Source organism: Balaenoptera borealis, assembly GCF_965194805.1.
Source record: "Balaenoptera borealis genome assembly, chromosome: 18".
Lineage (NCBI taxonomy): Eukaryota > Metazoa > Chordata > Mammalia > Artiodactyla > Balaenopteridae > Balaenoptera > Balaenoptera borealis.
The window spans coordinates 18,877,808-18,905,386 of record NC_138877.1 but is presented as its reverse complement, the minus strand read 5'-3'; the positions used below and the strand labels follow the sequence as shown (position 1 = coordinate 18,905,386).

General features: G+C 38.3%; 2 protein-coding genes across 4 annotated transcripts in view; both read right to left on the bottom strand.

Moving 5' to 3' along the window:
- LOC309615662 (uncharacterized protein) overlaps window positions 1–8,080 on the bottom strand; it is a 70,497-nt gene extending 62,417 nt beyond the window's left edge. The window contains exons 1-3 of one of the 2 annotated variants that reach the window (XM_082365726.1): window positions 6,070–8,080; window positions 3,310–3,400; window positions 271–394 (exon numbers count right to left, since the gene is read on the bottom strand). The gene's annotated coding sequence lies outside the window, so the exon portion shown is untranslated. The remainder of the gene's footprint in view (window positions 1–270; window positions 395–3,309; window positions 3,401–6,069) is intronic. The other variant, XM_082365727.1, reaches the window with a different exon arrangement.
- Window positions 8,081–8,221: 141 nt separating this feature from the next.
- On the bottom strand, window positions 8,222–24,350 carry SPRYD7 (SPRY domain containing 7). Of its 2 annotated transcripts, XM_082365717.1 has the most exons (5): window positions 24,024–24,347; window positions 18,787–18,903; window positions 16,427–16,593; window positions 11,695–11,797; window positions 8,222–8,394 (listed from the first exon to the last, which is right to left on the bottom strand). In XM_082365717.1, the coding sequence occupies exons 1-5, from the start codon at window positions 24,127–24,129 to the stop codon at window positions 8,297–8,299; spliced, it is 591 nt and encodes a 196-aa protein (XP_082221843.1). In that variant the 5' UTR covers window positions 24,130–24,347; the 3' UTR covers window positions 8,222–8,296. The 2 variants fall into 2 exon arrangements, with proteins under 2 accessions (XP_082221843.1, XP_082221844.1); XM_082365718.1 differs by lacking the exon at window positions 11,695–11,797 and having other exon boundaries at window positions 24,024–24,350.
- Between the last annotated feature and the right edge of the window lie 3,229 nt (window positions 24,351–27,579).

Sequence of the window (27,579 nt, the reverse complement as noted above, 5' to 3'; positions counted from 1 at the left end):
CACCTAATCTCTCTTGGGCCGCTTTACCCATGGGGGGAGTGAGGATTTGGACAAATGGTCTCCAAGATGCCTTCTGGTTTAACAATTCAGTTTCAAAACGACCTCTCCCTATACCACCTCGCAATCCTGTTTCTTACACAGCATGAAGATAATATGGAACTTTTTGCCTCTAAATATTCTTTTCCTTAAGTTTCAAGGGTTGCTGCCTTAATTATTAGTGTTCTGGAATTCGACAGCAAGTCCAAGTTCACCGCACCCATCCACACTCACCACGATTCTATAGATTGGGATAAGGTTCCTCCTCAGCCTTGACTTCCAGACTGAAAGGCTGTTGTGTCTCGTGTGCCTTCTCTGGGTCACTGGTGCTCTTCTTCCTTGAGCTTCTTCAACTCACCTTTTCACCGGAAACGCAATAAGTGAACCAAACATAGGTCAGGAAGGACAAGTTTTGTGTCTTGTTTCTTATCATGGGTGATAAGATTCTCTGCTTAATTTTCAAAACCCTTTCTGATAATAGCATTTTACATATGCTTTTGATTGTGACCACACACTGGGCTGGTACTTCAGAGATCTTTGTGTGACCTTAAATAAGACCTAGGAGACCATCATACAATTTATCCCCAAATATACAATTTCACAGTTTCTTGTTCATCACTGGTAAGTCACTTCCGTCTACTCACAAAACTGTGTGAAACCTCTTATTTACCGTGTTGAACTAGCACTACATTCCTCAATAAACTATAGTATCATCTCCCCTTTTCAGAATAAACACAAATTTTTTTTGCAATATATCATTTTATATTTTATTTATTTATTTATTTATTTATTTTTCCTTGGGTCTTTGCTGTACTTTTTTATTTTTTTAACATCTTTATTGGAGTATAGTTGCTTTACAATATTGTGTTAGTTTCTGCTGTATAACAAAGTGAATCAGCTATATGTATACATAACACAGTATGCCCTCCCTCTTGTGTCTCCCTCCCACTCTCCCTATCCCACCCCTCTAGGTGGTCACAAAGCACCGAGCTGATCTCCCTGTGCTAGGCAGCTGCTTCCCACTAGCTATCTATTTTACATTTGGTAGTATATATATGTCCATGTCACTCTCTCACTTTGTCACAGCTTACCCTTCCCCCTCCCCATATCCTCAAGTCCATTCTCTAGTAGGTCTGTGTCTTTATTCCCCACTTGCCCTTAGATTCTTCATGACCTTTTTTTTTTTTTTTCTTAGATTCCATATATATGTGTTAGCATATGGTATTTGTTTTTCTCTTTCTGACTTACTTCACTCTGTATGACAGACTCTAGGTCCATCCACCTCACTACAAAAACTCTATTTCTTTTTATGGCTGGGTGATATTCCATTGTATATATGTGCCACATTTTCTTTATCCATTCATCTGTCGATGGACACTTAGGTTGCTTCCATGTCCTGGCTATTGTAAATAGTGCTGCAATGAACACTGTGGTACTTGACTCTTTTTGAATTATGGTTTTCTCAGGGTACATGCCCAGTAGTGGGATTGCTGGGTCATATGATAGTTCTATTTTTAGTTTTTTAAGGAACCTCCACACTGTTCTCCATAGTGGCTGTATCAATTTACATTCCCACCAACAGTGCAAGAGGGTTCCCTTTTCTCCACAACCCCTCCAGCATTTACCGTTTGTAGATTTTTTGACGATGGCCACTCTGACCAGTGTGAGGTGATACCTCATTGTAGTTTTGATTTGCCTTTCTCTAATGATTAGTGATGGTGAGCATCCTTTCATGTGTTTGTTGGCAGTCTGTATATCTTCTTTGGAGAAATGTCTATTTAGGTCTTCTGCCCATTTTTGGATTGGGCTGTTTGTTTTTTTGATACTGAGCTGCATGAGCTGCTTGTACATTTTGGAGATTAATCCTTTGTCAGTTGCTTCGTTTGCAAATATTTTCTCCCATTCTGAGGGTTGTCTTTTCATCTTGTTTATGGTTTCCTTTGCTGTGCAAAAGCTTTTAAGTTTCATTAGGTCCCATTTGTTTATTTTTGATTTTATTTCAGTTTCTCTAGGAGGTGAGTCAAAAAGGATCTTGCTATGATTTTATGTCAGAGTGTTCTTCCTATGTTTTCCTCTAAGAGTTTTATAGTGTCTGGCCTTCCATTTAGGTCTTTAATCCATTTTGAGTTTATTTATGTGTATGGTGTAAGGGAGTGTTCTAATTTCATTCTTTTACATGTAGCTGTCCAGTTTTCCCAGCACCACTTATTGAAGAGGCTGTCTTTTCTCCATCGTATACTCTTGCCTCCTTTATCAAAGATAAGGTGACCATATGTGTGTGGGTTTATCTCTGGGCTTTCTTTTTTTAAAAAAAAAATTATTTATTTATTTTATTTTTGGCTGTGTTGGGTCTTCGTTGCTGCGTGGGCTTTCTCTAGTTGCGGCGAGCAGGGGCTACTCTTCATTGCGGTGTGTGGGCTTCTCATTGCGGTGGCTTCTCTTGTTGAGGAGCACGGGCTCTAGGAGCACGGGTTTCAGTAGCTGTGGCTCTCAGGCCCTAGAGCACAGGCTCAGTAGTTGTGGCACATAGGCTTAGTTGTTCCGTGGCATGTGGGATCTTCCTGGACCAGGGCTCGAACCCGTGTCTCCTGCATTGGCAGGCGGATTCTTAACCACTGCGCCACCAGGGAAGCCCTCTCTGGGCTTTCTATCCTGTTCCATTGTAACACAAATTTTAATGTGACAAATCCTTGTATAAATCCCTGGAGATCCTGCATCTCCTATTTCCTTGTTTTCAATTTAACTTATTTGGAGACTCGGCAATAGTCTTGAATGATTCGGAATCACAAAGTTTAAGAAAACATCTAGTTTGGTCTCTAACCCAGCGGGAACCATATTTATGAGATCTCTGGGATAGTCATCTAGCCTGTGTATTGATTATATTTTCTTATTTTCTGTATTCTTGATGCTTTACTGGGGCCTTACTGTCAGAGGAGGGACTGCTTCACCCACAGTTGGCTAATTCCTAGAGAAGGCAAACCACTCGCCCCAAGGAGCCTGCCTTTCATTTGTAAACCAACCAATCCAGAGCCCCCCACCTTCCTTACCTGGCTCTTACATTCCATGTCAATCAATATTTCCTTGTCCTACTCACCCCAGGGCCAGGTACCGGACAATTTGGGACAGCCCCCGTACCCCAGAGCCTGCTGAAACTATTCAAACTAGCCAATCCTGAGTATGCTTACCCTGCCTTGCACATGGAAACCACAATAAGGGCTCACACCCTTGCCTTCCCCTTGCTCCTTCTGCCTCCTGACCAACCCTGATGCTTACCTGTGAGTCCCTGTGTGGCAAGGTGTGCCCTCTCCTCTTGGGAACTGTAACACTATCTTTTTCAACAGCAGTAGTTTCCTGCTCTCCATACCTGAATAAGAACAAAACCTACATTTTAAAAACAACTGTTAAAACAATTCCAGGGACCAGAAGTTCATTTCTTTGCAAGGCAGCAATTTCAGTAGTGAACTAAGTAGGAAAGTTCTTTTCCATCTTAAATTAAAATCTGCTTCCCTGTACCTTCTAATAATTCTTCCTCCAGGGCAATAGAGAATAAATCTACCCATTTTTTTTCAAGTGATGAACCATCAGATATCTGAAACACATCTATGACTGTCTTTCCTGAAATACATTTGTGAGAATCACACACATGAATCTACAGATTATTATTTTTTTTTTGGCTTTATTTCTAGTCAACTTCTTCAAATGATTAGCATTTCACAAGTCATACCAGCTTCAATAGCCCAATGGATTGAATACATTCTTCCAACATTCCCAGTGTCAAGGACCATTCATTCATTCATGCATGGATTAATTAAGCAGCTGCTCAGCAGCCTGGTAGCCTTTGCTGGTTTATCACTGCCCTTGATTTCAAGTGCAGTGTCTGCTGGAACTGGTCTACTCCACATGTGGCTTCACTAGCACTTACTTGCCTGGGTCTGGGGACCCAGTTTGTAGTGGTGCCAGGCATGGCATAGACTAAAATTTCTGAATCCTTTAAGATGAATTGCCATGAAACACTTTTTATCCTTAAGTTAATTGTGTTGTGATTCTACTGCAGCCTTTTAGATTTCTAAGTGTGAATGTAAAATTCCCCCATTCTCTAGTGTACAGGGCTTCCTCCAGAGTCACGTTCTTTCCTCGTTTAAAATTTTTTCCCCCAAAATAGTATGTTTATTGTAAAAAAATTATCAGATAAATTTGCAATGAAAGAGCTAGATCCCTGTAATCTTATTCTCAACATATGGTATTTTTGATGTTTATATTACATCATATTTTTCTTATACATAAGGATCTAGTTTTTTGTTTTTTATTGGTTGTGCCATGCTTGCAGGACCAGGGATTGAACCCCAGCCCTGGCAGTGAAAGCACTGGGTCCTACCCACTGGACCATGAATCAGATTATACATACAAATGTTTCACAACTTTTTTTTCATTTATCAATATATCTTGGGTATTACAGAGCCATACTTATGAATGAATTACTATTAACAGAGTTCCTTGAGGCCAGGGACTATTGTGTTTAAGTATTTATGAAACACAGCACATAAATGATTCAATTTTTGAATGACTACATTGTAATGATTCCTACGGAACTACAGATTACACATTTCAGCCAATACTGGGACAATTTTTCCCTTCAATTTCTATAGAAGTCTTGGGTGGTGTGTGATTCATTTAAATTGCTAATTATATCTAACGTTGTGTTTATACTCATTATTTCAATAATTTGGTCTCAGTTTTTTTAAAAGAGCAAGTTGAAAGGGAGTCTCATATCCTATTGCACGAGTTTAATTGATTCTATTGTTTCCACTCATTCACGTGCAGTCCAGTTAGCTCCCCGAAGTATTTCCCTGCCAGGTTGCATAAATAATGCAAATTAATGTAAGTGGTAGTTGATTATATTCCATTTATGAGTACTATGTACAGGGAAACTCCACAGTTTTGATTATAAATTTTCCACTCACAATATCTAGTGTTTTTACATTATGTAAAAGAAATTACTGATTTAATGTAATTTATCAAGATTAGTCTAAGATTTCACTTCCATTTCCAGCTATGCTTTTGCTGGTCCATATCTAGACTTACATTAAGAAGTAAACGTACAGGGACTTCCCTGGCAGTCCAGTGGTTAAGACTCCTCGCTTCCAATGCAAGGGGCATGGGTTCCATCCCTGGTCGGGGAACTAAGATCCCACATGGCGTGTGGTGCGACCAAAAAAGTATTAAAAAAAAAAAAAAATCGTTTGGTTAAAAAAGTAAACATACAGTAAAAAAAAAAGAGATGTGAGCAACACTGTCATACATGTGTCTGTTTTTGTTAATGATTTTAAAAAGCCTTAAATTATATTTTGTACCATTCTTAAATTATAATAGTTTGTAATCCAAGTTGAAAATATATTCAAATAATCTTAACTGATGAGCCAAAAGCAGTTAAAAGCCAAATTCTCTTTTTCTGGTTTTTAATAATGTAAATTTATTATTTATGAGATTTTCATTGTTTCACATATCTAACACTGCAAATCCCTTGCAATGTTTAAATCACTGAAATAATAACATGGATAATAAATCACTAATTTTCAATGTGAGTATAAAAAGCTACACCAGTGTGAACAAATGGATTTTTGCAATAAACAGAATCAAGACAGTGGACAATCTCTTCAGCCAGGAACAAACGCAGGTTTTTGTGTGTTAAAATACAAGAATGTTTTATGTCCCATCCATGTCTATATTTAGCTATCATTGAATAGTTAGGCTATAGGTATGTATCATACTAACGGTCTGCTGGCTTCAAGAAAGGCTTTATTTTTAAATTTCTCCTAGCTCAACATAGTTTCTTAAATAGACTTTATTTTTTTAGAATGGTTTAGATTTACAGAAGAATTGAGACAATAGTACAGAGTTCCTATATATCCCCTCTCCCAGTTTCTCCTGTTATTAACATCTTACATTATTATGGTTCATCTGCTATAATTAATAAACATATTGATACATTATTAACTAAAGTCCATGGTTTATTCAGATTTCCTTAGTTTTTACCTAATGTCCTTTTTCTGTTCCTGGTTCGCACATTACATTGACTTGTCGTGTTCCCTTAGGCTCCCCGGGGTGTGACAGTGTCTCTGACTTTCCTTGTTTTTGATGACCTTGACAGTTCGGAGTACTGCTCAAGTATTTTGTAGGACGCGCCCCTACTGGAATTTGTCTGATGATTTTTCTCAAGATTAGACTGAGGTTATAGGTAATTTTCCTAAGAGAAATTAGATACCTAGAAATTAAAAACACATCTAGACTTCATCAAACTGTTGCCATGGACATAGCTCATGTACCATTTTTAGTATTGTACCTATTCTGTATGATTAGAGGTAGCAAAGATAGTCTTGAGAAAAGAATATGATGATTAAAAAAAAAAGTTTGGCTTTTAAAAAAATAAATAAGAGGTAGGTAACATTATAAAGAGAGCAAACAGTAGTTATATTAATTCTCTTTCCGAAGTAAGCATATTCTTTATGAATTAAAACTACTAGGCCAGAAAGTCAGATAAAAATGCATAAACGATATAAAGTTAGTTCAATTCTATGTATCTACAGAGGTAAATTTGGGATTTATGTAAATAGATGTTACTCAGGTATATCTATGATTTCAAAACACATTGTCACGTTCGTGTCTATCAAATGAACAATAAATAAATATTGTGCAGAATTCTTTTGTCTATGGGTCAAAAATAGTCTTAAATCCTTTGAAAATTTAGAGTAGGCAATCATTCTCAAAGGACTCTCTCCTGAGCAGTGGTTCTCAATCTTTCGCGTGGATCAGAATCACCCGAAGGGCTTGTTCAAACACAGATTCCTGGGTGCTATCCCCAGCAGTTTCTGATTCAGTGGGTCGGGGGTGGGGCCTGAGTGTCCATTTCTAACAAGTTCTCAAGTGAGGCCGAGGCTGACGGTTTGAAGGCCACACTATGAAAACCACTGAGCAGTCAACAAAGAAGCTACGTTCATTAATTGCCTACGATGACGAAGGTGTTTTATGTATGTAATATTATTTAACGAGTTACAGAATCTTATCAAGGGTATGATTATCCCTTTTATAAATGGGGAACCTGCGCTCAGAAAGACTGAGGAACTTGCCTGAAGAGATAATGGGATCAGGTGGCAAAACCACAATTCAGATCTCCTTCAGTTCTAAAGCCCTGTTTTTCTAGTACAACATACTGCTCCGCGTTGGTAAAGGAGTGAAACGCACGCATCCTTTGCATGCCCATCTGGAAAGGAGACGGTACCAGATATAGAAAGTGATTTGTTCAGCTTAGTAGGGTGTTATCTAAAGGTCAGGGATTCTTCCTGAAAACTAGGCAAAGGCTCAGGGTTGTGGAGAGAATTCACTTATCTCCGAACTTCTGAAATAATCAAGGGTGACGTGAATTACTGTATAATTAACAGGAAGAACATGTATTTAATATAGTACTGAATAGTCCTTAATTACTAATATTTTATTATTCCTTACAGAAAAATGCACATTTAAATAAAAGTCCTTAAAAGAATAATCTCATTTCCACTTAAGTTGAAAGCATGATACTATTCTAAATGTCTGCTGTGTACACTACATCACCAATCAACCACTACTTACTCAGGTATTGAAGTAACACAGCATGATGGTCTTCAACAAAATACTCTGACAGCTACTACGACACTTATCTCCTTTCACAAAGAAAATCAAAAGCAATGACATACAAACAAAATAAGCAATTTAAATTTTAAGAAAAGTGGTACATTTTATAGTAAATAAATCGCCAGAAATGAAGTTGCCAATAACATAAATTTGTCACCTTGTTATACTCTATATAAAAAAGACACTGAGACACAAAATTATTGGACTGCAGACTTAAAATAGTTAATGAGGTCTACACTTCAGCATGACAAAAACCCCCACCCAACTCTGTATCTCTATCAAAACATATTTTATCTTAAGAAAGATTCCCTTTTAAATATCTATATACGTATTTCCATTTAATACTGTTAATCAAACCCACAGTTATATTTAAATAAGAATTAAATAAACTGCCCCAAATGCTGATTTCATTATCACAAAACCTAAATATTTTAAATCACAACTTCAGGATGGTATATTGTATACATTGGTTCCTTAGACAACATTAACGAGCATATTTTTAAGGATATATTGTCATCTGTAGGTCAGGTAAAGCTTTATTAAATGGTAAACACTTTTAACAGTGCAGAAATACAAGTTTCAAAAACAAATACATTCAGAAGATCTGCTGTTCAAATAATATCTTTTCAAAACCAGGTGGAGGAGTATGATAAAATTCACTGAACTGGCAATCCAAAATTGCACTGTCATCAACTAGAGATAGAAAAAAAGAAAATAAATTAGAAGCAAACACCTTAATTTGAATGAATACATAAATTATAAACTGTTTTCATAATGCCATAATATTAATAGGCAGGAAGAATAAACGCATCTGCTATCCAGGTTACAAAACATGATCCTATTGGGTAAAAATAACCACAATGAAGAATAAAATCTATCAAGAACACTGAAAGGAAACACATCAAAATATTATTAATAATTATTTCTAGATGATGTAAATATCGGTAATTTGAGTTTTTCCTTATTTACCTACCTGTATCTTCTCAATTTTACACATTAAGATAAATTACTTCTTAAAAAATATTTTATTAAAAAAAATTATAGATTCACAAAGAGTAGCAAAAATAATACAGAAATTCCTGTGTACGCTTCACTCAGCTTCCCCTAGTGGTAACATCTTACACAACTACAGTACAATATCCAAACCAGAAAACTAACACTGATACTAACACTGTGCATTAGACTGCAGGCCTTATTTAGCTTCTACATATTTTTACCAGCATTTACTCAAGAAATGAATGCATATATCCCCACAAAGACTTGTACATGAATGTTCACAGCACCTTTATTTGTAATGGCCAAAAACTGGAAACAACTAAATAGCCATTAACAGGTGAAGGGAAAAAACAACTGTGATATATCCACACAATGAACTATACTACTTGGTAATAAAAATCAATGAATTGTTGATACATGCTACAACATGGAAAAATCTTAAAATAATTATGCTGAGTAAAAGTAGCCAGACAAAAAAAGAATACAAATTGTATGATTCTATTTATATAATACTCTAAAAATGCAAGATAATCTGTAGTGACAGAAAGCAGATAGTGGCTGCATGGGGTGGGTGGGGAGAGGTGAGTAGAAAGCATTACAAGGGGGCAGGAGGAAACTTAGGGGTGATGAATATGTTCATTACCTTGACTATAATGATGATATGGGTGTTCACTTTATAGCTACTTGTTAAACTGCACATATATGTTTAATACACATTAGTATTTTATACTTCATAATAAATGCAGAAAAAAAGTTAAGTATTGGATTTGACATTCATGAACTCACTAGTGATTTTAACAAGGGTGGTTTCAGTGAAGTGGTGGTAAAGGCAGCCACACCGGTTGAAGAACAGGTGAACGATACAATATAAACAGTGACGGAAGCTATTCTATAAGAAATGCAGACATATAGAGAAGGGTAAACAGAGGACTGGTGAGGGTACGAGTTTAAGGGAGGGTATTTTGGAATGAGAATGATTCAGAATGTTCAACAGACATTGAAGAGAGAGGTTGATGACATGAGACAGAGACGAAATAATGACAGTAAAGTCCCAGAGTTGGGGAGTTTGAAATCTAGACCAGAGACAGTTTTTTGAACATGAAGGGCACCACTTCCTCTAAGATGGGATGGGAAGAAGACAAGACTGGAGTAGATCCAGAAAAGCTTCAGGAGGATGGGGAGGAAAGCTGGAGTTTACCACTGATGGTCTGTTTCTCTATAAAGTGGAAGGGAAGGTCAATCTATGGAGAATGAATAGGGAATTCAAGAACTACAATGAAAGTCTGGAACGTGCAGAGACGTAACAACACTTTTCTTCAGTGTTACGCAGTGTTGTCTCTCCATAGGTTGAATGTAAGAACTGACAAAATGAATGACTGGATGGATCTAGCATTAGGGATGGGATAGAAGACAAAGGGTAAGGGAATTTGAATTTTATTTTTATCTTTGATAGTATCTGGCTAAAATATTTGATTTAATTGGACTGATTTATCAATTTCAATTTATAAAATACATTACTATATATAATTTACTACCTTTAAATTTATTACATTAAAAATAATGCCAAATCAAAGAAACAATTTAGAATAAAAATCTCATTTGCTATATTCATTTATAACTCAGTCATTCTACTGATATTTATTTCATTTCTCAGACTAAACTATTTTGAATATTAAGCTACGTTCCCATGTATTTAAGTAAATACATTTCTTTTAGGCTTACCCAATATTGCAAATAAACTAACCTATATCAAGTTTAAAAATACACCTTTACATGCAAAGACATGCAAAGATAGAGAAGGCAAAAATCACTGAAAAGTAACAATTTAGGAAAAAAGAAGATAAATGAAAACCTTAAAATAGAGCACAGGCTATGACTGTTATCAAATTATTAAATATTTTTATTTGTTGCTGTATATTTTTCTGCCATCCTGAACAAACACTGTTACTTTTCCAGTAAGTTACTACAAAAAAGTTAACAATTAGTTTTTATTATGGCTCAAATCCTTAGATTAATTGATTAAAGTAATTAAATGAGAAAATGTTTTTAGAGCAACTAAAACCACAGGCAGAAAAATCATATACCTGTTGATTTAAAGTTGATAACATAAAAAATGAAGAATAGAGTGATAAAGGCACAGTGCTTATGTATATTTTTTATAGAGAGATACCTTATTTTTTAGAGATACATATAAAATAGTTAAGAATAAATTGGTATAATGTCTGGCATTTGCCTCAAAATACTACAAGGAGGGGGAGATGAAGAACAGGAGGACTGCAGGGAGGAGATGAAACGTGATTGGCTACTAGTTCATAATTGTTTGAAGCTGAGTGATGGGTACATGACAGTTCATTATTCTATTCTCTTTACTTCTATACATGTTTGAAATTTTCTGTAATAAAATTAAAGTAACTAACTGGTACAGAGTCATCTCTAAGTAACCCAATTCTTGGAGGGATACACTTGTACAGGAACTATAGTACTCACACATACATGGCTATCAAAAGCAAAACAATCAATATGAAACCATTCTAAGTCAATATTTGTCTCAGAAGAGTTTTAACATTTAGGTAATTTTATAAAGGTAACTAACCAATGCTCAATCTACATGAAATTCCCATCCCTATTTCCAAAATATTCTTTACAATAACATTTCCTGGCCATCTAACCCTCTCTAACAACTGGCAGAAATATCTTTTTGTAAATTCCGTAAAGCTTTTTGGAACTTTCTAGAATATAAGACTATATGATATAAAAGGGAATATGGTTATTGCATATTTAAGTATAATCATTGTATTTAGCAAGTTTGTTTTTTAAATATATGGGGAATAAAAACTTTCCTTAGTCCTGCCAAGTGGGATTGTGATAACCTACTGAGTACACTACAGAGGTCCTTATTAACTTGTCCAGCCTTCTGAATGACAGCTATAAAGTTAATGAAAATGCCAAGCAAAAGTTAACGTATATCTAATAATGTTTAGAAATATTTTAGCTTACCATAAACAACTGGATACACTGTCCCTCGTATACCTGATGCTGGACAATGCATGTTTTTCCCATTCAAATATACATTTAATTCTACATGGTCATATGTAATACCCTAGGAAGCAAAGTAAATATTAAAAAGGGTAAAAATATACATGTTCCATAAAAACCTGAACAGTCAGAAAGCACTGATTGGGGAGGATGGAAACACAAAAAACTAAGCAAAAGGTCACAATAGCTTGTATTAAGGTTTACAGTTAGGTAGAATTCACTTGAACTGAGCTAAAAAAAATTAGTGGTGATTATGTGGGGGGGAAAAAGGTAAAATCCCAAGAGTCCACATTAAAGGTAAAACTAAATCCTAGTATTATATTCAGATAATCTGGATTTTATATTTTGAATATTAAGATGATATAAGTACTATATACTGTAAGCAGAGAGACCTTTTAAACTCATATAGAAAACACTGTTCTTTATATATAGAATTTGATCTCAAGGGAGGAAAACAGTGAAGTTTTCACCATTAGGGATTATTACCTGTCACTGCTTTCAATTGTGATGAATTGTCTTTATACAACATATTTCCAAAAAGAAATGATATATTTCTGTGTCTCTTTACCTTGGCTTCAAATATGTCAAGTGAATTACCAAGGTAAAGTGGGGTATTTACAACTGCATATAAGTGGTAATTAGTATCAAGTTGAAAAACAGAAAAACAACAGCTCAAAAGACTTTAAAAAGACAACAGAATAAAAATATATTACTTTGTACATTATTAATGGTACAAAAATCACAATAATAATTATTATTATTAAAATGCTGGAAAACAAATAATCTGTATTATGTACCAAACACTATTCTAGGCACTTCATATTTACTCATTAATCCTTGTAAGATAGGTATTTTTATTATCCCCATTTTACAGATGAGGTAGCTAAAGCACAGAGAGGTTAAATAATTTACCTGAGTTTGCACAGTTAGGAAGTGGCAGAGCTGGGATTTAACCTCATGCAGTATGGCTTCGGAAAACTTATTCTTAATTGCCATGCAATTCAAAACTTCAAAACTTTTAAGAACTTTTAAAACTCTCTTTAAGACTTTGTACAATATTTACTAATTGATGACAAAAAGAGAGCTTTACTTTGAAGAATTAAGAATAGACAGTGGAGACCTTTCGATAGAAACCATCACAGTCCAAGAAGCAACCACTTCAGGGATTTCTGACTGTGGATAAATTATATGAACCTACAAGCTTTTAAAGGCAGAAAAAGATCTTACAGATGATCTAGTCTTAACTCCCTCACTTTCCAGTTAAGACAGCAAAGGCCCAGATGAGTCAATGTGTTGAGCGCTATAAAAGATTCTCCTCAAATCTTAGCAAAGCCAGGGTTAGACTAAACACAGAAAGATAAACGCTGCTTTTGTTTCATTTCAGTTTACGTACTTAAATAATAAAGCTAAGTGATGGCTAGGATTAGCTTTTTTAATGAAGAAGTCTGTTTTCATTAAAAAAACATGATTACAAAAATAAATAAATAACATGATTACATAAAAAGCAGTGTGTTACTCTCTTTACGGGATTACCGGGAATCCAGCAGTTCAGATCAGCAGGCTGTAGTCTGGGCACCCTTCCCCGCCTGGTGGCAGCATCACCTACTGCAAGCAAGCAAATTTTCAACCCCGCCCTCCAGCACCAACACCCAAGAAAAAAGCGAGGAAGGATGTGAGAACCTCCGCCCTCCAGCAGCAGAGTTTAAGTTCAAGTATTTTCTAACTTACTCTGTCTTTTTTTTTTTTTGGCTGTACCAAGTGCATGAGGGATCTTAGTTCCCCGACCAGGGATCGAACCCATGCCCCCTGCAGTGGAAGCGCTGAGTCCTAACCACTGGACCGCCAGGGAAGTCCCTTAATCTGTCTTTTTATATGCTCTAGAAACTAGGTTTGATTCTCTCATAATGATACCGAGAAATGTGATGCGTTCTAAGGATTTATCAATAATTATTTGCAGGTTTGGTGAAGCGACTCTGAAATTAGACTGCCTGACATCACTCCAAATAAGAAGTTATTACTTAACTTTTAATCTGTAAAATGGTAATAATAGTACCACCTATTTCACAGGGTCATTAAGAGGATTAAAAAATTTAATCCCTGCCAGGCACTTAAAGCCGTTCTGGCCCATAATAGATGCTAGAGAAGTGTTTGCTATTATTATTATTGTTACACAGAATGTTTATGAAACTTCTCTGAAATTAAACTGAAAACTGCAATTTTAAAATGTAATCTGTGGGCTTCCCTGGTGGCGCAGTGGTTGAGAATCTGCCTGCTAATGCAGGGGACACGGGTTCGAGCCCTGGTCTGGGAAGATCCCACATGCCGCGGAGCAACTGGGCCCGTGAGCCACAGCTACTGAGCCTGCGCGTCTGGAGCCTGTGCTCCGCAACAGGAGAGGCCGCGATAGTGAAGAGGCCCACGCACCGCGATGAAGAGTGGCCCCCGCTTGCCGCAACTGGAGAAAGCCCTCGCACAGAAACGAAGACCCAACACAGCCAAAAATAAATATAAAAATAAATAAATAAATATTTTAAAAAAATGTAATCTGCACTTTTCAATACTATATATAAAAGGAAAAAATAAGCATAAGCTGTTTCAGGAATGCCTCCCTGGTGCTGTAGTAGGCCCTGTTGGTACTGTATGATTACTGTATAAATACAATCATTTGGTTAGATGTTGAAAGCTTGTTTTTCTTGATTCTCCTGAGAGAATGGTATATGACTGAAATTCTACACATATGAGAATGTTTTTCCTGTCTTATAATTCATTCCTCTTTTCCTATGCTATTGTCAGTAATTTAGTGAAATTTGTTCTCAAATGTTTAAACTAGGAAGATAAAGTTAATAGAGTAAGATAATGTTTTACTTTTCAGGGTTCTGCTTATATGTCATCTTTTTGAGTCCTCCTTTTATCAGAATGGGCATAAAATCTCGAAGTCTAATTTATTTATTTATTTTAATTTTTGGCTGTGTTGGGTCTTCATTGTTCTGCGTGGGCTTTCTCTAGTTGTGGCGAGCGGGGGCTACTCTTTGTTGCAGTGTGTGGGCTTCTCATTGCAGTGGCTTCTCTTGTTGCGGAGCACGGGCTCTAGGTGCACAGGCTTCAGTAGCTGTAGCACGCGGGCTCAGCAGTTGTGGCTCGCGGGCTCTAGAGCACAGGTTCAGTAGTTGTGGCGCACGGGCTCAGTTGCTCCGCAGCATGTGGGATCTTCCTGCACCAGGGATCGAACCCGTGTCCCCTGCATTGGCAGGCGGATTCTTAACCACTGCGCCATCAGGGAAGTCCCTCAAAGTCTAATTTAATAATGCTGACAGACTAAAAATGACATTCTTAAATCTGTCAATTTGAGGTATCAGTCACCTCAGGGAATGAGACAGGAAGGCAAGAATAACACACAGAAGTTCAGCAGATCAACAAAGAAAAACATTTGTTACTGATTAACCTTTCTTATGTTTGAATTTCAGTTTTTAGTATAAACAGGTTGATGGCAACAACTTGACTTCAAGATTCTCTTCCATGAAATAACCATTTGAATAAGGGTGTTCTACATTATGGGCATCTGGCAATGACCTACAAACACAGAAGCAACTATTCGAAAGGAAGAACAAGGAAAAGCAGATTTTAAAAATGGTTTATGCCTTTAGTTTCCTTTAGTTAATTTAGGAAAAACATACTTTCAATAATTTACCTATTTAAAGACTCTTCTTCACATTTTTTAAATTGCATAAAAGATCAGACCAAAATTAAAAATCTTCATTTCCACATCTTCCTTCACTCTCTTCAAAATATTGTATACTTCTTTAATTTAATAACCTGGATTTACCTTGTCTGTTTTATCTTATTATTAGAACTCTAATTATTTACAGATTCCTTTCAACTTGGTATGAGAGCCAGGAACCCAAGGCTCTGTGTAAGGAGACCCAAGAATTCTGTTCTCAGTCAATAGCTAATGGCCTGAACTCAGTGTGTAAGGTTCTTGGACAACACTGTTTGAGAGGAAGTATCTGGAAAAAGACAGAAAGGGATCTTTGGATTACATTTTCAATAGGGTGGCTTTGGTAGAGACTTAAATATATCTAGTTGGGAATAAAAACAGAGAAGTCAATAATATGTAACTCCTTCTATCCCCTGCTTTCCAAAAAATGTTTTCTACAATCAAGCCTTAGAATATTGAGTCAGTTTTTTGAAGAGTTCTGAGAGTGAAGGAAGTTTAATAAGGTTATGTTTAACGAGGACCAACGCTCCTGATAAAATGCTGTACTTCTTTAACAGAAGTTCATAACAAATTAAGCAATAAATGTCAAATTTTTCTCTAAGAGATCTCCAGCTGCAAAAATACCTAATATTTTCTAATATAAGGGTTAGCAAACTTTTAAAATTGTGGGCCAAGATTTCTTTTATGTGAGAGAAGCAGGAAATGATCAGCAGCCAACCTGTCATCAACTCTCCCTTAAATGGAAATAAGGGTTCACGCTTATTTTCCTGGCCAGTGGCAGCTCTAGAAAGGAGAAGGCAGTTAGGTAAGGCAGCAGTATCTACATCAAGTGCTCTCTTTGGAAAATGTACTACCTCATTAGATCCAATTCTGGTGCTTTGGAATTCAAACCACAAACTCAGAGGCAAAACTAGAAATACTAAAAGCAGTTCAAGTTTAATAATTTACAGTGGAAAACAACTCCACAAGAAAACTCACCACCACGTCTCCCTCCTGTGGAAGGTTGTTTGCTGGCAGCCTATTTTTCTCCTCGTTGTTGTGATATAGAGCGCCATCATTTCTCATCACCAGACTGTGCACATCTCGGCCAAGAGGGATCTGATTCAAGTTAACTTTCTGAGTTGCAACGCCAATACCCCAGATTCCTAAAAATATAATAGTTTAAATGCTCCCCAAATCTGCAGAATACAAATATGAAAGGAGTTGTTTTTAAAGAAAGTGGCGTATTATCACTAAACTATTTTTTTGTTAATCTTTAAAAAAATTCTTTTAAAAGTAGTTTGCAAACTATACCATGTTCTCTTGCAGATGTAGTACAGCCTGGGAGATAAGCGAGTGGGCCCTGGAGTTGTACTGCCTAGGTTTAAATTCTGACTTTGCTATGTCATCTTGGGCAAGTTACTTAACCTCTCTCCGCTTCCTCACCTGTGAACTATGGATTCTAACAGTACTCACCTCTTAAAGTTATTAGAAGATACAGCAAGATCATCCAAGTGAAGCACTTGGAACAGTGTAAGTATTAAAAAAAAAATGGGTAAGTAAAGCACAGAGGGAGTATTTTTAAAAGATACTAGCTATTGTCATTATTATTATTATTATTCTCTAAAAATACTATTAAAAGCTACACAATGAATTTAAATGGCCTGGGGTTCTATTTCAAGCACCACCTTTGAGAAGCAGGAATTTACTGTCTTTACTTTTTGCATCTATAATATGTGACAAATAATATATGACCCGGTCAGTACCATGGAGAGGAGAAAAATAATGATAAAGTGTAAAATGATTTTTTTATCCAATACCTTAAGTCCATGAGTTTAAAACCTTTTGGTCTAAATTGACTTTTAAAGCAAGCAGCTCTCTTCTTAATCTAACAGAATACCTACAGCCCCTGGTTACATCTCAAACTGTTTCCTTCTCAGTTTTTATCAAAATCAGGTAGGAGAAATTCTATAGATCAAAGAATGTTTGAAGACCATGTTGTCAATCAATCAGTTTTCCTGGATTGAGTGAGACCATCAGAAAGCTGCATGCCTGGACTTCACTGCCTTGGCCTCCTAAATAATTTGATTATATAATTTATCCTCCAAGGTGGGACAAGAGTGACAGCAGGTGATAATACTAATTTCATGGGACAACAGTTCTGCACAGGGTTACAGAGTCCCCTTACTCCTAAAGAACTGTGCACACTGTGATACACTTGGGCACAACTGCCTGAAGCTTTCATTGAGGGAACAATGCTACAAACTCCAATAATGCACTTATTCTAGAGATATTATTGAGGATAGCACCCTTTATAGAAAATCCACATAAAAATCTGTATTACATTTCAGGCTCAAGGAACTACTCGCTTCTCTTGAGAAAAGGTATGTTATACTTGAGAAGATTACAGTAACCAGAGACATTTTGCAGCCAGTGAGTTAACTTACAAAAGAATGGAATGGAGGACAGATTCAAATTTATTTCACACACTTAAGAAAAATCAGTATTTAAAATGAATTTAAAAAACAAGCCCCAGAGGAATATTTTATGTCATTCAAGTAAGAGTAGGAGCAGAATTAATATACTCCACTCTAGATTTCCTATTCTGTACGTATATTACTCATGCCATGTTTCACTAGACATTTCTTTATAATAAAGCCTTAAAAAAATTTCCCCATATTCAACACTGCCACAAGTTAACTAATTAATAACTATCATAATACTCATGTAGAATTGCTATACAACTCAAGAAACTTCAGAATTAAAATAAATTAAAAAAAATTTAATTGAAGTATAGTTGATTTACAATATTGTGTTAGTTTCAGGTGTACAGATTCATATATTTTTAAAGAGACTTTAGACTTCTATCAGAATTCTAAATCTGCCAATTGCTTCAGAAGACATTGAATCAGGGAATCTTAACAAGAGTTAAGAGAAAAACTCAGGGTCATAAGATTAATTTTATCCTAAGATAAAACAGCAAGAGTCTACACCTTATATGCTTGACCAAATGAAATGGTTTATCTAGCTGCCACTAATAATTAACCATATTAATAATAATGCTTGTGCCTTAAACTGAACCAGTATGTCCTGTCTTTAAAACGCTTTCATACATATAGCTCATGTGAAGCAGGAAGGGCAGCTCCTGTAATCCATTTTATAGATGAGAAAACTGAACCTAATATAACAAAATTGACTAATTAAACCAGGATCCACAATAAGATGTGGAAGAAAAAGGCCTTCTAAGTAAGCGTTTAGTGTTTTTTTAATTACCTCATTAATCTTTTTCATATATTGAAAATTACTCCTCATATTTAGAATAATTAGGACTTTTAATAGTCAAGTACCATTATACCAACCTGTGGACTGGATTTTGAATTCAAAGTAGCTTTTGTTTTGATGTAAAGGTGCACTGGCTAAACAACCTCCTGTTCCACATATTCTTCTTCCATTTTTTACAATGACAACATCCGTTCCTAAACAAAAGAATATAGACACTGTGTAAAGTTTTGTATTCTCTTATCCAACAATCAAGGTTAATTTGTTTCACTTTTAACTCTTGGTCTCCAAAAAATAGGGAGACTATATATACTTTGAAATATAAAAATATTGATAAATTATTTAAAATATTTAATTTACTTTTTTCCTGGGAGAACATTAATTTGTGGCTAGAAATCTTGTTTAATTAGGCAGTTTCAAATAAACAGTAATTCTGAATTATACTGAATATTTAAAACACTTTTAAGGTAGAAGTAGACTTTTTTTTTTTTTGGCTGCGCCACGTGGCTTGCGGAATCTCAGTTCCCTGAACCCCGGACCATGGCAGTGAAAGCCCAGAATCCTAACCACTAGGCCACCAGGGAACTCCCAGAAGCAGACTTTTAAAATTTTAGCCAATGAATCAATCTGATGATTTCATAAATATCTTGATTTAAATAAAAACATAAACACTTAAAAGAAACTGGCAAATTAGTACCATTTTCAGTTCAATCTAAACAAATCAATCTGCTAAAAACTGACTGAATGTCTACTAGGTACAAGGTCCTATACTAGTGCATTGGTCAAGTAAGAACTGAAGATGAATGGAACACGGAAAGGAACATACATCTATGTTCTTGAAATAGCTGACACGAGGCTTCCCTGGTGGCGCAGTGGTTGAGAATCTGCCTGCCAATGCAGGGGACACGGGTTCGATCCCTGGTCCGGGAAGATCCCACATGCCGCGGAGCAACTAAGCCTGTGCACAACTACAGAGCGTGCACTCTGAAGCCCAAGAGCCACAACTACTGAAGCCCGTGTGCCACAACTACTGAAGCCCACGTACCTAGATTCCGTGCTCCGCAACAAGAGAAGCCACCACAATGAGAAGCCCGTGCACCACAATGAAGAGCAGCCCCCGCTCACCGCAACTAGAGAAAGCCCGCGCGCAGCAACGAAGACCCAACGAAGCCAAAAGAAAAAAAAAATGGGGCTTCCCTGGTGGCGCAGTGGTTAAGAACCTGCCTGCCAATGCAGGAGACACGGGTTCGAGCCCTGGTCCGGGAAGATCCTACATGCCACGGAGCAGCTAAGACCGTGAGCCACAACTACTGAGCCTGCGCTCTAGAGTCCGTGAGCCACAGCTACTGAGCCCGCGTGCCTAGAGCCTGTGCTCCACAACGAGAAGCCGCTGCAACGAGAAGCCCGTGCACCACAACGAAGAGTAGCCCCTGCTCGCCACAACTAAAGAAAGCCCGCGCCCAGCAATGAAGACCCAACGCAGTCAAAAATAAAGAAATAGCTGTCATGCAAAAACGTTAATTTTAGGATTTTAAAAATGTTTGTAAGATAGCTGCTGTCAATCATATTGCAAATATGTAAACAAGATTTTAACATCATTAAATGCACTGTATTTTCATGGAAATTTTTAGTTCAAATAACATTTGATAAATGAGAGTGAGAAAGTCTCTTGATAAGGTGACTCCAATACCAATTCTTTTCCAAATATTGATTTAGGAAAGCTTATCAGAGAACATGAAGAAAGTTAACAAAATTCTAAAACGTAAGAAATATCCCGTAACACTGAGGCATGTGATTCCCAAGATCTGTAACCAGTACGACTTTTCTGGTAATAAGTGTACAAGCCAAGCAGATCTGGCTGTGAGAACTGTAGGGAACTCCTCCAGAGGGGGTTAAATAAAACTAGAACATAGTAACAAAAGGTATGAACAGGGAGGCAGGTCTCTCATTAACTCAGTGTTGAATTCATACTTAAAAAATTATTTGGGACAAATACATAAGAGAAATACCAAATTTTCAGATTTTATCACAATTCTAAACTGGTTGATTTAAGAAAGACACTCTCTTATTTAAGGTAAAACTAAGATCCTATTATATGATTATTAAAAATTTATTAGCATCCATTTTTTTTTCTAATGACAAATGTTAAACCGCAAATTCTGGGAAAGTGTCTCTATACATAATTTACATCCTGCTGCCCCATATACCTCAGCAGTTTCAACTGGAGAACATCCAGCGCCCAGCTCCTCCTTGATGGCGAAGACCATGGAGTGCTTGGCATCCAGCAGACGCTCGACAAATGACTGATACAGAAATGAATGAATACACTCTGCTAAGTACTGTGTAGTGGACATGTAGCATCTGTTTTCCCTTTGCCAACAGACTTCCCTCTGGAGATCAAAACAGTTCCAAGGAAGCTGACTCAATCTCTGGTTTCAGGGGTACAGCTTTGACCTAGGTTAAGTCAATCAGTGCATTCCACATTTCCTGGCCACAGTGACTGAGTGAAAAACGGTTATATGACCTAAGCCACTACCATCAGAGATAGTCTCAGGACTTTTGCAGAGAGAATGAAGGGATAAAGATTCTCTCATTCTTGCTGGATCTGAATGAGGAAGCCAACAGCCCAGGGAGAGGCTGCAAGTTATCATGGATAACATGCCAGCCTTCAGGAAGAAGCAGCAGAAGACAGAGGAAAGAGAGGAAAAGAAGCTCAGTCCTTAGCAGCACTGAGTCTTCCTGAAGATAGTGCTGTTTTTGTACTTTTAAATGTACATGAACCAATAAATTTCCTTCATTGTTTCAACTATTTTGAGTTGCAGATTTTACGGCTTGTAACTGAAAGCATCCTAAGTGAAAAACATTTCAAAGAACTATGCAAATAAATGGTATTTTTTTTTTTCAAACCCAGCAATACCTTTTGGTTCTCATACAAAACTCTGAGTTGGAACCACAGAACCAACTCTGAATATGCTATTATTCTCTTACTTCAACCTCATTTCTTATCTCCAAGGCATTCTGCTAGGTACTGAGAAGTTTTATACAGAAAGATGGACATATTCACAAAACATTCTAGAGTGTTTGTGAACCACTGGGGAATTATCTTAAGCTTATTCCATTTCTCTTTTTTAAGTACAAAGATATCTTATATTTGGACCTATGTGATTTGTACAGTTTCATTAATTATCAAGATTGTTTAGAAAGCCAAGGCAAATTTGAGTATAGCCAGAACACATATAAACATAGCCAAAGTGTATTTTTTAAAAAAACATTAGACATTTCCAAATGAATGGCATCCCTTTCAAAGTAGCTACCTTGGAAGACATTCATTTCTAAAAAGTCAATTCACAATTAAATATGGAGGTTGTGGTAAAAATGAAGATATTTATAAAAACTACTCCACAGAAAATCCCAAGAGGAATTCCAAATCGTTTTAAGTGATGCAGCATCACCAAAATAAGTGACAACTTTGAAAGAGACAACATTCATTTGCATATTACATGTACAGACTATTTTCTAAACAAAAAACCGCAATCACATTCTTTAGGTGACCTAATACAGCCTTTCACATATCCAAATACAGGCATATTCACTCAGTGTGCTTCTCATATTTCAACTTAAGATCAACTGATGCTTGAAACCTGTTCCTAACTTGATGAGCCTCTCCTCATATTATTTGCTTTCTAAAATCATGCTTCTTTTGTGATTGAAGAATTTGAATTTACTGGAAGACAGGTTAAGAAAAGTTTCCATGCAGAAAGTAATGAGGGATGACATTACTCTACTGAAAGATGCTGGGCAGCTTTGGAAAAAGGAGAACATAGTGGAATGAGTACAAGTGACCGGTTCTTCGTGGAAGAAGAGACCAGAGAAAAGGAATCCTTTAAAGAGCAGATTGTAGTAATTCAGGAGTTTGGCAGTAGAGATAGAAAGAGCTAAAGCTGACCATACGCTCTAGGAACTACGTGTGGTTTTCCTTTACTGTGTTCCTAGCATCTAAAATAATGCCTACCGCGTAACATCAGTCAATAAATATCAGCTGGGTGAATGAATAAATGAAATGGAAACATTTTCTGAGGGAAATTATAGAATTTGAACATCTGTCTATAAATGATGATGAATAAGAAATAAAGAGATACACATACATATATATTTATGTATCAGGGTTCTATATTATACTTGGGAAATCTAAGAATTAAAATACCCACATACCAAGTGGTAAACAGTCATCACATTTGTGATTTAGTACATGCTATAGACATATAATGAGCAGAGTATTTCCAGAATTATAAAGAATCTGGGCGGGAGAGGGTTTTGCTATAAATATTAAGAATTCCCTTTGTTATTTCAATGCACTGTCCTTTAGCCAAAGAGAGATGTGGGAAAAACTGAAAGTGCAGATGTATACTTTGAAGAGAATTATCTGCAAAAAAGACAGTACTCTGAAATAATTATAGTGGGAAATCTCTCCTTCTAGAACCATATTCCAGAAGCACGGAACTACATGGGACAAGTCTAAGAACAGAAGTAATAAGGTGGTGAAAGAGGGTACAGAGGGGAGGAGAAGAACGTTAGGAGAGAAGCTGTAAGCTCATTCGACATTGGAAGGAAAAAACATAGATGCGAAGAAGCAAAGCGCTGTTTTATTTCTGCAAAAGCCTGACCTGCTGGGAAGAGGCCGGTCAGGAGAAATTACAATACCTCTAGGCATGACTAACAGGAGTCGGACGGTGGGAGGTTTTCGTTGAAATGACAGGTTCTGACCTGAGCGGTGGCTTCAGGCTTCTGCAACTTGCCTTGTTTTGACTTTAGGAGGTGAGAGGAAAATCATTTCCAATAAAACAACCGATAAATGATGGGCTAAGAGAAAGCTCTCAGGGCAGAGGAAGGAGCCGAGGACAGCGAAAGCTTTCTGAAAATGTGTGGGACTGGATGGAGCTCGGCGGTGGAGCACCGTAGGAGGAGCACGGAGTCCTCCCCACTCCCCTCGAAGGTGACGTCTTACGAGTCCCAGGAGGCGGCAGCCGGGAGGACACTGCTGTGGAAACGGGTAGGTCCACACACCCATCGTCCCAAGACAAGAGCTGACAGGGCTGCGCCGCTCTGAACGCAGAGCCGGGCCGAGGCGGGGTCGGCCGGAGTCTGGAGGAGACCCGCGAGGCCAAACCGGGTCGAGGGCAGCGTCACAGGGTGAGGGACAGGGGGCGGAGCCCGGCGGGGCCCGGCAGCGTGCGGTCCTCGTGACTCCAGGCTGACCCCGACCAGCCGCGCCCGACCCGGGGTGGGCCGTTGGGTCTGGGGAAGGGAGAGCCCTTACCCATGTGCTGCGTGTCCAGCTGCACGGCCGGCATCTCCTTCAGAGGGATGTGGCCCGTCCCGCCATCTCTGCAGCACCGCAGGCAGCAGAACACCGAGGCGGCCATATCTCAGGGACCTCCGACGCCGCCGCCACCGCCTGCCGCGCCTAGACCGCGGCGGCACCACCCCCTACCCTCTGCTCCGCCTCCCGCCCCCTCCCGAGCGCCGGAGGGCGTCTGGGTGGAGCGCGGAGGCCGGTACCGCGACGCCGCAGGCCAGGAAGGCGCAGCGTAGGCTGAGGCGAAGCCAGCCTAGGCGGAAGATACGGAGGACCGGCTGGAGGGGCGGGGCCGAGACGGGGGCGGGGCTAGTGGCGAGGCGAGGCGGAGCGCGTGCCGGACGGGCGGGGGACGGCGTGCGCCTGCGCGCGGGAGACTTTTTCCTTTCGGGTCTCCCCGTCTGTGTCCCGATATTGACGGCTGCGCGAGCTTGTCTGGTCTCTACAGAAGCTCAGGGGTCTTCGGGTGCTGTATTCTTAAAACTGTGTCCCCCACTTCGACGTTATCTTTAGGGATGAGTTGACAGAGGCAAATCTGGCTGGGGGAGTGGGAGCTGATTTAGAAGAGCCCCAAAGTTTCCCCTGCGCGCCCAGGAGTGAGAGAACTTTTGCCTCCTCGGAGAGCCTCCGCCACACACCCCCATCACGGCCCCCCTACCGTGGCGGGTTTCTGAAGAGTTTTCTCAAGTCCTAAACAGACGCAAAGGGCCCTGGAGTAATGGCTGTTGGTGACTGCACCGTGGATATGCACCCGGCGCTGTAAATTGTCGGTCCTGCTGCATTTTAGGTGCAGAGATAGGCGTTCCGTGACCTTTGGTGCCGCGCGGTCGCGGGAGCCCAGGAAGCCACCCCGGGAGGGGACCCCTGGGGCGGGGCGGGAGGGCGATTCTTGACGGGCCTCTTCCAGGCTCACCCTGTTCGTGGACAGAGGATTCGGATTCTCATGAGTGTGATGGGAACTCGGAGGCAGCGGGAAGGCTGCGGGGCCTCCAAGGGAAGTACTCAGTTCCTACCGCGTGTTCTTTCTTGCGTGCACGTAGGATCCTCCCGTGGCGAGCGCCTGTCATCTCCGTGCTTACTTAGATCATCCGCCCCTGATCCATTTTTGCATCTTATGATAGCATTTGGCGTCTGGAGATGGTCTGGGACGACCTCTAGAATTAACCTGGCTCAAACCTCTGTTCCCAAATAAGGTTTCCATCCTGAAGTCTTCCCCAGGGTTCAAGTCTTGGGAAACTGGATGCGAAATGCCCCCTTAGTATGTAATGGGTTCCTCTACACAACTTTTTAGTGACCTGAGTACAAATATCCTTTATGGAGAACTTTTCTCCTCAGAATAGGAGAATTTTTTCAGGGTCCTGGGTCTCTTTGATGTTTATACAAATGGTGTTTTCATTACAATACTTATGGAAACCTCCAAGTTTTGTACTTTGAGATTTAGTTATCATAGGAATGGTAACCAAGGTGATTACTGAACCCCCTCACTGCCTATAAAGTACTTTCTTGGTAATCATTTTACACATGAAATTTTCTTTTACTGAAAACCTTGACCAATATTCTGAGAAGTGTTAATGTTCTAGTTTTTTCCATTGGGAAGGAGTGGGGAGTTGAATAGAATGCTGCAGAGACAAAAATTTTCTGCCTGTGGGTGAGGTAGGCACTCTTTCACATCCGTATCTAATTGAATTCTTGAAAGGTTTGAGAGTGAATATTGTCTCTACTTACAGATGAAGAAATAGACTTGGAGGGATTAAATAATTTGTGTAGCCTCAGATGACTAGGAAATAAACAAGGTAGGATTCAAAACCCATCAGTCTGACTCCTAAGCCTGTATTTGCTCCACCAGCTCATGCTGCCTCAAACTCTGAAGTTCTAACTCTTGCAATTAATGCTACAATCCTCCTAAATGTGCTCTCAGTTCAAAATGCAGATGTGCACTTTATTTTTGTATGTTTCATTAATCTCTAAATTGGCCATAAACTTCCATAACTCATGTATTTAGACAATAAAACAAAATTAGTTGTTATATGGTAAAATATTCAGAAATATTATTAAAAGTAGTTAGTACATGTATTAAATATATAATAAACATTCAGGCCATTCAAGTTAGTCACATCTTCAATGAAAAGCCAGACTCTTAGATGGCTGTGAATTGGCCATTACTGTAGAGGCAGAATTGCCCTAGTCTTTCCTGGCTAGAAAAGTAATTTGCTGGGGCACTGCCCAGTGAACTTTGCCCCCATTATAGCAACTCAAGTGTACTCAGCAGTATGAAGCAAGCAAAACCGGTTAACTCCTGAGACAGACTTCCCTGTCTTGGCAGATGAATGCCATCCATGAGCTCACAGACTTTATTCCTTCTTATATATGCGATTCTATTATCCTTTCATTATTATTTTCAAAGAAATTAGCCTTTCTTTTTGAAAAGCACAATGTTAGAGCTATTTTGACAGTCTTTCACAGCTATCACTTTAAATAACCATCACAAATAAACCCTACAAAAAGTTTCCTAATAGTTAGTTAGAAGGTCGTTTATCTATGTCAAAAGCAATAACACAGAATGACTACTTGAAAAAAAAGTCTGTCTGCTTCAGCGACACATGCCAGGAACTCAAGAACTGATAGGACAATAATGTAAAGCATGTGTTTCCGAGTTGACTTTAACATCGTGCTCAGGATTTTCTTTAATGGTTTTTATGCCAGCCAGACATCTCCTGTTAGTCAACTCTACTCCCTGTACTGGGTCATACAAAATGGTTTCTTTCTTAAAAACTCATTTATCAGTGTATTAAGCCAAACTTTTTTTCTTGGAGTAATCCAAGCCACATTTGTGATCTTTTAAAAATCAGAAACATTACAAAAACTCAGACTCCTAAAAACTAACAATGTTACTAGAGCCTTGATCTATTCATTATTATAATTTTGAGTGATAGTAACTGACATTTATGTGGTGCTTACTGTTGCCAAGCACTGTTCTAAGTACTTTTTATAAACTAATTTAATCCTTGTAGCAACCCCATGAGGTCAAGCTGTCTTCCACTTTACAGACGCAGAAGCTGAGGCAAAGAAAAGATAAGAAATGTGCCCAAAGTCACATAGGCAATAAGGGAAGTTGGATTCAAACCCAGGCAAGTCTGGCTCTAGAGTCTGTGTTCTTAGCCGCTGTGCAAACTGCCTCCCTAGGGTGCTACATTTAAGAATAAATACCCAATTTTCTTTTTGTTTCCTTCTCTCCCTTACTTCAGAAGTTGATATTTGATATTTCAATTTACCAGGCAGGGACTTCCCTGGCAGTCCAGTGGTTAAGACTCCTCGCTCCCAATGTAGGGTTTGATCTCTGGTCAGGGAAGATCCTGCATCCCGCGTGGCACAGCCAATAAAATGAAATGAAATGAAATAAAATAAATTTACTTGGCATTAGTTGCACTCATTTAATCTGGGTTTGCTGAATTATAAGGTATATTACCGATATTCAACAACCAAAAATAAGGCAAATAGCATTGAGACCCTTTTACTC

Excerpts from the sequence above, each read along its gene's own strand:
- SPRYD7 (XM_082365717.1), bottom strand. The coding sequence starts at position 24,129 with ATGGCCGCCTCGGTGTTCTGCTGCCTGCGGTGCTGCAGAGATGGCGGG. Across the intron at positions 11,798-16,426 it reads CACAGGAGGGAGACGTGGTG|GGTATTACATATGACCATGT; the intron begins GTGAGTTTTCTT and ends TTTGCTTCCTAG. Across the intron at positions 8,395-11,694 it reads AGTGTATCCAGTTGTTTATG|TTGATGACAGTGCAATTTTG; the intron begins GTAAGCTAAAAT and ends TTCTATCTCTAG.